This window comes from Ochlerotatus camptorhynchus, unplaced genomic scaffold (genome assembly GCF_037179485.1).
Source record: "Ochlerotatus camptorhynchus isolate MF236.1 unplaced genomic scaffold, CSIRO-AGI_Acam_v1.1 ptg000239l, whole genome shotgun sequence".
Lineage (NCBI taxonomy): Eukaryota > Metazoa > Arthropoda > Insecta > Diptera > Culicidae > Ochlerotatus > Ochlerotatus camptorhynchus.
The window spans coordinates 658,688-671,342 of record NW_027040729.1 but is presented as its reverse complement, the minus strand read 5'-3'; the positions used below and the strand labels follow the sequence as shown (position 1 = coordinate 671,342).

Below are 12,655 nucleotides of genomic sequence, written 5' to 3'. Positions count from 1 at the left end.
TAAATCTGGCACACTTACCCTAATTTTATCTCTAGCTTCTTTAGAAAAAAAAAATGATTTTTGTTAATGTAAGCGTAAACATCCATCAACAGAATATTTCGTGCTGCAATCATAACATAAATAGTTGACTTTCTAAAAGCACAGTGAACAATATTACTGGATAATAACGCTCTTGATTGGCTTCTGACCGACTTGGAAGTACTAGTCAAAGAATCCTTTGCTAAGCCCTACTGTAGAGCTACTCGAAAAAAAGAATGGCCGCATTACCTTGACAATTTACAAATTGCCTTTCCGGCCACTCTGCAACTCTTTACTCCTATGGTAAATTCCCAACAGCAAACGTCAGTCTGTACGTGAGACATGGTGGACATTTCCTTACCCTGTCACTCCTATAGAAATCCCATACGATACTCTCAAGCTTTGCGTGCAGAGGTGGTGGAGTGAAGAGATAAGATAATGTTTGCTAGATTTCATGCGCAGACTGTCAGATGCTTATGGGATTTTACCATAAGAGTAAAGAGTTGCAGAATCGTCGTTAGCTTCAATGCTTTTTCTTCTTCTTCTTCTTCTTCTTCTTTCCTTTATTTAACGTCGGTCTCTGTTCCGCAATCTAGTGCCAATCACCGACGGACATCAATTGCCATCCATTGACGGCAATCGAATGTGCAGGAAGGCAGCTTCCACACCTGCGTAGGATATCGCACCCATTCAAACACACATGGGCCGGGACCAACGGCTTTACTTCCCTTCCGAAGGAAGACGTGACCAGAGATTTTTATGCCTCAGAAAAATCCCACCGACCTCGGCTGGGATTGAACCCAGACCCATTGGGGTGTTAGAAAGCAGTCACGCTTACCACTACACCACCGGCGCCGGCAGCTTCAATGCTTACTGAGCATGCAACCATATATCTGCTTCTCTTTCATGAGAGTCAATGTCGCAAAAGTAAGCAATGGCTTTTTCTGTGCATTTCTCGAGAATGAAAAACCACTCAAGTAAACCATCACGAGGGAGAGTCCCTCTATCCGATAGTATTGCTGGCTTACATGGATTGACTTTGAATTACGATAAATTTACAAAAGAAGCCATTGTTCACATTTTCGTCATTGGTCTTTGTGAACGATATCATGAAAATTTTATTTTGACATATCGATGCCCAACTATACCAGTTATACCACTGAGGCAACACAAAAAAGGGGTCAACTTTTAGTCAGTTATTTTGCATGAAGTTGTTATGTTATGTGCAGGTGGCCAACTTTTCTGGGCCCATCTTGATGAGTTCGGCTGCGATACCATCCTTACCAGCTGCTTTGTTGTTTTTGAGCTGCTGAATGGAGTCCTTAACTTCCCTCAGCGTGGGAGTTGGGTCAGTTCTGTTCTCTGCTGCACTGACGTAGTCGTTTCCTCCATTGCGCTGGTCTCCCGTGCCTACGTTCTCCTCGCCATTCAGGTGCGCATCGAAGTGCTGCTTCCACCTTTCAATCACCTCACGTCCGTCCGTCAAGAGGCTCCCGTCCTTATCCTTGCACATTTCGGCTCTCGGCACGAAGCCGTTGCGGGATGCGTTGAGCTTCTGGTAGAACTTCCGTGTTTCTTGGGAACGGCACAGCAGTTCCATTTCCTCGCACTCCGCTTCTTCCAGGCGGCGTTTTTTCTCCCGAAAGATGCGGGTCTGCTGTTTCCGCTTCTGTTTATACCGTTCCACGTTCTGTCGGGTTCCATGCTGCAGCATTACCGCCTGCGCTGCGTTATTCTCCTCCAAAATCGCTCTGCACACCTCGTCGAACCATTCATTCCGTCGACTTCTTTCCACGTACCCGATGGTGCTCTCGGCTGCGTCGGTGATGACTGCTTTTACTGTACTCCAGCAGTCCTCTAGAGGGGGCACATCGAGCTCGCCCTCCTCTGGCAACGCTGCCTCGAGATTTTGCGCGTATGCTAAGGCGACATCCGGTTGTTTCAGTCGCTCTAGGTTGTACCGTGGCGGGCGTCGGTACCGTGCATTGTTGATGACGGAAAGTTTTGGGCGCAGTTTGACCATCACCAGGTAGTGGTCAGAGTCGATGTTAGCGCCACGATAGGTCCTGACGTCGATAATGTCGGAGAAGTGCCGTCCATCAATCAGAACGTGGTCGGTTTGCTATTCCGTCTGCTGTGGTGATCTCCAGGTGTAACGATAGGGGAGGTGGTGTTGGAAGAAGGTGCTATGTATGACCATGTTCTTGGAGGCGGCGAAATCGACGAGTCGTAGGCCGTTCCCGTTCGTCAGCTGGTGGGCGCTGAACTTTCCAATCATCGGTCTGAATTCCTCCTCCTGGCCTAACTGAGCGTTTAGGTCTCCTATGATGATCTTGACGTCGTGGCTTGGGCAGCGATCGTACTCGCGGTCGAGCTGCGCGTAAAATGCGTCCTTGTCATCATTAGTGCTTCGGGAGTGAGGGCTGTGCACGTTGATTATGCTAAAGTTGAAGAATCGGCCCTTGATCCTCAACCTGCACATTCTTTCGTCGATCGGCCACCAACCGATCACGCGCTTCTGCATTTCGCCCATCACGATGAAAGCTGTGCCCAGCTCGCGTATGTTGCCGCAACTCTGGTAGATGGTATGATTACCTCTGAACGTTCGCACCATCGATCCTGTCCAACACAACTCCTGCAGCGCTACGATGCCGAATCCGCGGTCCTTCAGTAGATTGGCGAGTATTCGGGTGCTCCCGATGAAATTGAGAGATCGACAGTTCCACGTGCCGAGTTTCCAATAGCAAGTCCTATTTCGTCGCTGGGGTCGTTGCCGTTGGTCTCGGTTCGTATTCCTCTGTTGCTGATTTTCCGTTGCAATGCTTTTTTTACGGCTGGCTCGCAGGGCCTGACACCAACCCTCTAACTTTCCGGAGGACCAGGGTGCACAGTTGTGCTTAGAGTCCTTCACTGGCACTCGGATGTAGATCAGCCGCCCCTAACATGGGAACAGACGCTGTTGTGAGCCGCTCCTCCTGGAGAACAGACGCTCAGGCTTGCCGAAGCAAACCCCCCCCCCCCCTTCCCTGTCAGTCCATGACCAAAGTTCCCACCGGGGTTGGTTACCCGATCTTCCCTAAGGTTTCCCACAGTTCCCGGCCGGTACCACGGGGAGGTAGGGATAGGAGTTGCTGGGAAGAGGCTAGTGATCTCAATGGGATCTGTATTGCACATTACCCAGCATTAACCGACCTGGTTGAAACGGTACACTCGCTATTTCTAAACAACCCAAATTTGAGAAGGATCTACTCATATCCGTCAAAAGTGGGGTACTCCAAATTGAGTAATCAAAGTTGGGTTTGCCAAAATGACGAATGGAAAACATCAATCAGAATCCGAACTTTTGTTTGTTCAATGTAGGGTAGCCCTACTTTAGACGGATTAGCTGTTATTGTAGCGGAAATACGGGTTTTTTTTTACAGTAAAACAATCTTAAGAGCTTCGAGAATATACCCTTCAGAATCATCTCCAGGATACGCCAACTAGACAGATTCTAGTCGTAATGAGCTTTTGGTGGATGCATCAATGGCAAAGCAGCCTTGTTGTTTTATAGGGGAAATGGATGTAATGTCGGCCTAAATGCCCCTAATTTGGGTCCATACATAAGTTCTGCAATCGACTAAATTTTCAATAGCGACCAAAAATATCCATAAGTACCGTCCCAATGACGCGTTCATCTAGATAAAATTGATAAATAGCAGGTTTTTAGCGATGGGACGAATCTTAGATCCATAGGTCCAACATTAGAGCCATTTCCCCTAGTAGCTTTGTATTACTTCATCAAACTTAAAATGTTGCTTGGGATTTACAGGCAGAAATCGATTATTAACGCCAAATAAGAGTCCAAAATGGTGGCTTCCTATTTGTATACTCTCAGATGGAGACTGCCGGTTTCTGAAAAACTGAGGTATTTTCAGAACGTGGACGACGTACAGAGGTCGGAAATCGACGCTTAAGGGGGATTTCCGGTTCAATGGACCTAAACTTTGAATTTTTTTTCCAGGGAACTGGTAAGAGTTAGAGACCTGAGTTTTTTGTCAAATCTTTATTCATTCTTGCTCTACAACTGGGAATTTTTTCAAGTCCAAAAATCCAAAATGGCGTTCAATATGGCGGCTGCCCGGCGGGTACTTCCCAAAATTGCGAGCAGCCTAGAGGTCGCAAATCGTCACCTAGAAAGAAAATCGGCTCAGTTTCTTGAAGAGTATAGTTCAGAGAATGGAATGAACTAGAATCTTTGAAAAATCTCAAAATTTGACAAAATTGCGGTAACTAGGTAAATGACTTTTTTTCAAATGCCCGCCATTTTGTCAAATTTTGAGATTTTTCAAAGATTCTAGTTCATTCCATTCTCTGAACTATACGCTTCAAGAAACTGAGCCGATTTTCTTTCTAGGTGACGATTTGCGGTCTCTAACTCTGACTAGTTCCCTGGAAAAAAATCCAAAGTTTAGGTCAATTGAACCGGAAATCCCCCTTAATGTCATTTAGGATTCCACGACCCAACAATGGATGTTCTATGCTATTTTGAAATCCAATTGTTTGTACACTGATATAATTCAAATGCGAATGCACTGAAAAATGTTTTGTTCTTAACCGAAACAAAAATCTGAAGAATAAGATCGGTCCAGTAAATTTTTGGAAATTTAAAGTAAATTTCGACAAAGTTGTTTTGTATAGTATTCTCAATCTAAATCAGAGATTTGGTGAAATTTGAGAAATATTTGGATTTTTGATAAACAAATGAGTAGGATCGTTCCGTTTCCCATACATTTTACCATACAAAATTTAAAATTCTACCGCAAATCGAGATTATAACCAAATTTGTTCAAATTTTACACAGTTGTTGGGGTCCTCCTCAGTACACATTAAAAAAGCAGTGGGGAAAGGGGGGTTGTTAAGATGACCCACTCTACAGGGCATGCTTGCCACACAAAATGCAAATTCATGCATTGGTTGGCATAGCAAGATCGTAACTAATAACTATGGAAATGTTTCAAAGAACACGCTCGCTTTTTAGAAGCGTACATTAATAAATCCTTAGTACGGCCGTTGTTATAATCATTAGGTAAACATTAACTTAATGCCTAGCATCCTAGCATTGAAATTAATGCCTTTCACTCTTTCAGGACGAATACGTGGACGAGGAAGGCGAACAAATCGAGGGCGAAGAAGGCGAAGAAGGAGCCGCCAAAGTGGAACCCACAACCACTACCACCACCGAAACACCGAGGAAGATCCGACCCAGCATCCGTCCGTTCCGCAGCAACGATGACCTTCTAACGACACTGAAGAAACGTCGCCAAGATGCCAGGAACAAACCAGGTAAGCACCTCTCCGCGGCCGCTGCTATAAAGTAGTGCAAACCCGTCCGGCTTTCCTTGGACAAGGACGGCCACCACTCGTCTCCCTCTCCGCCTGCATCAACAAGTCACCTTAAGCATTCCTCATAAAAGTGAGGACAGATCCGTGTGCATTGGCAGAGAAAGCATTCAACAATTCTCGTCTACCTTCGCAGCGTGTTCAACTGAAAAGATTGGACTGCATTCCCGCGCTACGTGCAAGACTTGGAGTTTTGCTTTATCTCGCCGCGATCGAACACCGTGAATGGTTTCGTTGTATGAAATGGACGAAAGAGAAAAACCGGCCGCAACGTGGTCATTGCGTTGTTTGCATAATCGACCAACCAGTTCCACCACGCTCGCCCTGTTCTTTTCCTCTCCGCCGTGGTTTTCTTCTTAATATGCAAAATCAATCGGTACAACTCTCGATTTCGTTTTGCCAGTCAGGCGATATCTTTCATCCTATGAATAAGAGTTTAGAATTTATGCAAATTTCAGTTTAATGGGCATAAACTTTGAAAAAGTGATCGTAGAAGATTTTTTCAAAGCGATCAGTGTCAAACAAAATTGTTAACCTACTATAAAATGGAAAATATGCTACAACGTACAAGTGCTTGCACTATCCTAAGCACACCTAATAAACCTATCGAACAAGCTAAATCTAACCAACAACTGGACTTTCCAGTATAAGGCAACTGTTGATCGCGTGGCGTGTAAACAGTCCTACCGTAGAAGGAGGTGAAATTGTTAACAATACGAATCGATGGTGGGGCCTCCCTTAGCTCAATCGGTAGAGGTACAGCTATGAAGCAAGACCATGCTGGAGGCGGCTGGGTTCGATTCCCGGTTCGGTGTAGGAATTTTTCGGGTTGAAACATTTCTCGATTTCCCCGGGGCATATAAGTATGATTGCACTTGCCACAAAATAATACTACCACAGGTATGCCCCGCAACGTGGGTAGATCTTCGGGTAGATCACCATAAGTATTATTGTGTGGCAAGTACATTCATACTCTATGCCCAGGGAAGTCCAGAAAATGTCCAACCTGAAAATCTCCGGGAGACCGGGAACCGAACCCAGTCCCCTTGAAATTTTCACTCTATGCTACTCAAACGGTTGCATATTCGGTCCTGATTAGCCTCCAAAAATTTGAACTCATTTGGTAAGAAGTTGACTTAGCACAAACCATTTGAAGTTTATATGGAAATTACTATGGCAAACCAAATCTTTTGCTCATATCTATCTAACAATTCACCATATCACTATGCTTTTAAAATTTATACCTATGATTGTAAGAAATTTTTGCAGCAGCAACTTTGTTGAAGATGACTTTTCAATTAAATATAAGGAATAATGGTTATTAATTATTCAAGGCACTGGTGTCTTATGATTATCGTCAATCAACTGTTCAGCAGGCAACACTGGTGTTTTTGGTGCATCAAATAACAAAAATCAAGGCTACTATGTCACATTATAGAATACAGTGTTGCCCACAAAACAGCTGCTTAATCATGCCATAAAATTATCATTCTCTTCAATAATTAATAACTATTTAATTTTAAGTTTGAAAAACGATTTTCCGCAAAGTTGTAGCTGAGAAAATGTCACACGAGAATAGTTAAAGAAATGTTAACAGTGCAAAGGCTAGAAGACAAAGAACAAAAAAAAAAGGTTTTCTGATAGTAATTTCCAAATAAACTTCAAATGGTTTACGCCAAGTCAGTTTCTTACCAAATGAGTTCTAATTTTGGGAGGCTAATCAGGACCCGATTTGAAACCGTTTGAGCACTACGGAGCAAACATTTCAAATGTTGTATCAGTCTATTGGTCATGTTTTACAGCCGCACCTATACCGGGTGAGTTAAGACAGGCCCTTTCCCGTGAACCAAATATATCATATTAAAAATATGATTCACTCTTGCCACTTCCATTGCGACCAGAAAAATATTGCTTCTCGCACCATCTAGTTTTGAAAAAGGTCAGCAACATTCATTCAATTGTGATCGAGGGGCGCGAATTATTACACAAATAAAAACCTTTTTAACCAAAGAGGCGTTCTCATTGCTAAGAATTAGGTTCTCCAGCTAAGCGAAATAGTTTATTATATTGTTAATATGATATATTTGCATGAAGTATGACCACAGCTACCAGTTCCAAAGGGTAGAGAATTCAACCAATTACGATGATTTTTTGTTTGTAATTTGTTATCTACAGAAAATCAGCTGAATTGGTTGAAGGACAGCCGATGAATAGCGGTGGATGGACGGATGTAGTCCAAATCATTCCAATGAGCTCATTCATGCGACTGTTTTGGACAATGGATAACTCCGCTTTCTTGTTCCCGACCCGCGAGAGCACCTCGACTGAATTCGACAACCAGTTCCATATAGTAAACCCTCACTTGGAATGCACCATCTTGATCTGCTGAACCAGCTCAACTGATTCCTTGTCCACGCTGTATAAGAAGTTGTCGTTGCAATGATTTATAATTATTGCTTTGGCGGCAAACTCTTGCGCGTTCAGGTTTTTGACAAACTGAGCTACTAACAGCGAACAAGTAGCACCAAATGACGAATACTTTAAATAGGCTTGGATCAATCATACCACCAGAGGAACAATAGCTCTGATTTGTTCTCTCCTGCAATTGATGGAACGCCTAGTAGCACACTAACCTCAAATCAATTCTATCCAAACTTCTATACGCTCGTCATAATTTCGCCGAGGGGTGATTCATCTTTGACATTAGACGCTTACCGTTTTAATGCCACCGTTGTAGAATGCTATGATGTAAAGAGCCTGAATTTATAAAGAGGTGACATCTTATCCATTTGACAGGTCTTCTGCTCAATTGGAATGACTTTTTCTATGACTTTGACAGACAATCGACTGTTCCAATTTTGACATGTCGTCTCTTTGTAAATTCAGGCTCTTTACTATGATGTATTGAATTCTCGCGTTACTTTTCTAATAGACCAATCTACATTGATAGTTTCTCTTCATCGACTCTCTCTTTCGTTAATAACTTCGTTGCATCCATATTTCGGGCTAATATTTCTAGATAGAGCTGGAATTAGGGCGTAACAGCTTTTGTAAACAATGACTTCTTTCGATGATTTCTAGAAAGTTGAGGCTCGCCAATGCAAATCAACAATACCATCGGGTAGAGGAAGACTTCCCCTACCTGACGGTTACGTTGGTTTGCGTGGGCGTGCCTTGAGTTCATAGAAATCATCGATAGAAGTCATTGTTTACAAAGGTTGTTACGCCCTAATTCCAGCTCTATCTAGATTTCTTCATAGTCTGTTAAAAGAAAGTATTATTAAGCGAATTAGACGATGAGAAAAGCTGAACAAGTTTTTGGAGCCGAGATATTAACGAAAGAGAGAATCAATGAAGAGAATCGATCAATGTAGATTGGTCTATTTGAAAGGTGACGCGAGAATTGTTTTCAAAAGTGACGGGTTCATGCCATGTCCCAGGACAAACCAAGAAGAAAATCCCACAGAAACAGGAATATGTAGGCTATGCTGAGCCAGGAATATCAGGACTACCAGATGAAGTTCGAACGGCAAATGAGAGACAACCAAAATACAAATCCCGAGTTGCAGCAGGACGATTTGGAGAATTGGTTCGAAGATTACAACGGTCGGGATTTGAGACAGATTTGGAAAGTACAAATAGTGACTCACGATCAGATCCTATCTACATTGATCGATTCTCTGCATCGACTTTCTTTTTGGATCGCTATGGTCGTGTTAAGATATTTCCTTATATTTTCGATACACAGCTCGATAGAAAAAGCAACATCTAATACGACACAAACGACAGGAAACGTTTTTGTAGCCGAGTTATTTACGAAAGAGAGAGTCGATGAAGTGACGCGAGAAATGTCACTTCACTAGTCATCTCACACGCCGCGCAGAATAGGCTTAAAAGGCTAGGGCTAGTAGTTAGCTTTCGTTTTTATTTGGTTGTTAATTGATGCTTTATTCTTACCACCCCAAGTGAACAGGAATTCGTTTTTACTACTCCCCTACATGTGAACTATGTTGATTTCAACAGAGACGCAAAATCTATCCTAGATAAACGAACTAAATTTGAGTTTATGGTATTTTTTAGTTTAAATTTTAGATTTTAACTAAGGTTTATGTAGAGCCATTTTCAGCCCAGTTCCGTCTCGCACTTTTTGTAGAAAACGGCCCCCGTTAAGGACGATAAGGCAAAGGGGCGAATTCAAAAAGATTTTCATAGCTTATTCTCGACGACATTAATTTCATTGCAAGGCGTTGGTCACTCCGCACAGTGTGCCAAAAATACAGATGGGCACACCTGGGCACCCATAGTTAGAAATTTTCATGATATTTAAAGTTACTTGCAACAGTGTACTATATCTGCGCCTGCTCTATGCATGTGTCAAAATGTTAATCATTATTGTTGACACAATCCAATTTTTGGTTTCATGACTTCAATCGTGAATTTCCGGCGAAGTTCTGACATGGATTCCTTAAAGAGACTGAATTGGGTAAAGAGGCGACATCTTATACATTTGACAGGTCTTTTGCTCGATTGGAACAACTTTTCCTATGACTTTGACTGATAATCGAATGTTCCAATTTTGACGTGTCGTATCTTTATAAATTCAGTCTCTTTAGGATTCCTCACATCGCTTATATTTTCAAAACATTAGCTAAAAACCGGTCTAAAGTCAACGCGGTATGCTTGCGGAATGAGCGAGGTCATCAAGGCGATGACCGTTGCCAAGTACAACTGTAATCTGGAAAACTACAGGAAGACTGAAGAGTTCGAGATCGGAGAACCTCCACTCAAGACGATCGAACTGTTTAAAGATGTGATGCGGAAGGCTTTGGTGTTTCAGAACAGTTTAATCGAAGTTGGGAAGGGGGTGGCATGGTTCCAGAAGCTGATTGAAAATATGACCATGAAGAGACTGCTACTGGTCATAATGCCGATTCAGAATGTGATTAGTGAGTTGATAAGTGGGGAGAGCGATACCCTGAAGGAGAAGGGAAGGGAACGGTGAAGACGTTGGTAGATCGATTTGGGGCGGGGAGATTCGTGGCGGAGCTAAAATCACAGTCGAAGGAAGTTAAGTAAGATGTTGTTGGTCAGTTGTTGTGCTAGAAGGTGAGCTCGTGAAAGTCGACATCGGTGAGTTGGATGAAGGATAGGTTTAGCTCTCGGACACGACTCTGGTAACCCAGCGCTTGAAACATAATATGTATAGGTTTGGCGGACAAGAAGTCCCGGCGAAGTGTAAAGTGACCGGTGTTTTCCATGGTGCCCAGCGAATGGAGCAGTTCGGTAAACATGTCAACATCGTGATGTTTGCAGTAATCCTCGTAGAACTGATCCAAACGCAGATTTTTGAACTCTATGAGGTACTAATTGATTATGGAATCCGAGCCGCACAGAAGCGTCGTAAGGGGATCGATGTCCATCATCTAGCCGCAGTAGTTTTATCAGTCGTTGTTTACCATGTTTGATTCCATAACGATTCACAACGATTCAGCCAACCGACATTCAGTTCCATGATTCACTCCTCATCGTAACTGACATCGATGAATTCGCCTTCGATGATCACTCGGACCATGTTCGGAGGTAAAATCTTCACCAGTGTTTGCTTTCCAACCATCGACAGCGCCCCAGCTTTTACAGGTGTTCTCTAGCCGGCACTGCTTTTCGCCAGAGACACGCATTCTTTGACTGAGTCGATGGCTTTCGTTCATCAGAATCTGAAGAGCATCTGGACCAGTTTCCTCTGATGATGAACGCTCGCTTCGTCTACTTACTGCAGTCACCTGTGGTTCATCCGAGTACTCATCATACTCCAATCCAAAAGAAGTTATTGTCCTGTCGGAAATTGAAAGTGCCTCCCCCGGAGAACGTTCTCGCTCGAAGCTTCGATTCGGTGACCGAGGACGTTGCTTATTCGGTTCAGTGTATTCCTTTTCCGAGAGAAATTGAAAGCAACGGACCAAGGGTGACGACAGTTAGGATCTGGGATACGATTCCACTGCTTGTTGTTTTGTTTCTTCAAAACAAATCATGTGAACTGTCAAATTAACCGGGTTGCCAGGTAAAGGTTGGCGCAAAATAAGTGTGTAGAGTGACCATCCCTTGTTTCCTTGTCATTTAACCAAGGGACGACCGAGGGGCGATTCACTTGTGTATTTTCGATTCAGGCCAACGCATTGATGAACGTATTGAAGTATTTTTTTTTATCGAATAAACGTATATTTTGTGTAATAATGTATTATTTTGCACTTTTTGAATATATGTAATTTTCTGTGTATTAGAAAAATAAAAGTGTATTTTTATGCATTAATGTATTGAAAATCATTTACGTATTTTCGATTCATTCTCGAGAGCAGTGAATTGCCCCTCGGGGACGACTTAGATATATTTGAAAATATATTCAAATATCTCCAAATATCAACAGAAATATGTATTATTATTAAATAAATAAATAATAAGTAATAAGTAAATAAGTAATAAATAGTAATATAATATTTAAGTAAAACATAAAGCTTTTTATGCTGAACAATGTTTCAAACTGAAAACATCAAAAAATATTTTAATATTTTCAGATAACTTGTCCCGCCCCTGCATTTAACCAATGAGCGTAATTCCAAAAGCATTCTGAAGAGAAATCCCAGGAAAATCTGGAGAGTATTTTGTGATCTGTATTCTGTGAGGATCATTAGGCCGAATACCATGATGACGGACAAATCACGCAGGGTGGCCACTAAATTTTTATTTTGAAAATCCATTCTGTCCTTATTTTTTATGTTTTGTGCTAACATAAGAACTACACGACGCGAGACAAGACACAACACGTATCGTTCTTACAACGTTAAAATAAATTAAAATTTACCTTTCTGTCGATCACTTTCGGGCGACTGATTACTCAGGATTTTCATACGTTGTTCCGTACGAAAAAAAAGTGTAACGAAATAGTGTTAGGTTTTAAACGCTTATAACTTCACCATTTATTGATGGATTTAAATTCTTTTTACACCCTTTGATTCGGAATTGATAAAAGATTTGTTTGGTTAAAGATTATAGTAATTAATCATTAATAAACTATTGAAAATTGATCAAACTTTTAGGCCGCCATCAACCAATCACGTTCTTGCATGCTATGACTATCGAGAGAACAGAGAGATAAGACCGGTTGCGAGGTTATAAAAGATCTTACCTGTACGTTTTGCTTCGGATCGTCTGGGGCTGTGATGGTTGTCACATCGTTAGACGCCGTAAACGGTCGATGAGA

The 12,655-nt window shown here is 42.3% G+C and overlaps 1 protein-coding gene across 3 annotated transcripts in view; it reads left to right on the top strand.

Moving 5' to 3' along the window:
* LOC135704404 (uncharacterized) overlaps positions 1-12,655 on the top strand; it is a 52,160-nt gene that overhangs the window by 29,525 nt on the left and 9,980 nt on the right. For all 3 annotated transcript variants that reach the window (XM_065225853.1, XM_065225852.1, XM_065225854.1), the window contains exon 4: positions 5,148-5,343. In XM_065225853.1, coding sequence (XP_065081925.1) covers positions 5,148-5,343 — 196 coding nt within the window. The remainder of the gene's footprint in view (positions 1-5,147; positions 5,344-12,655) is intronic.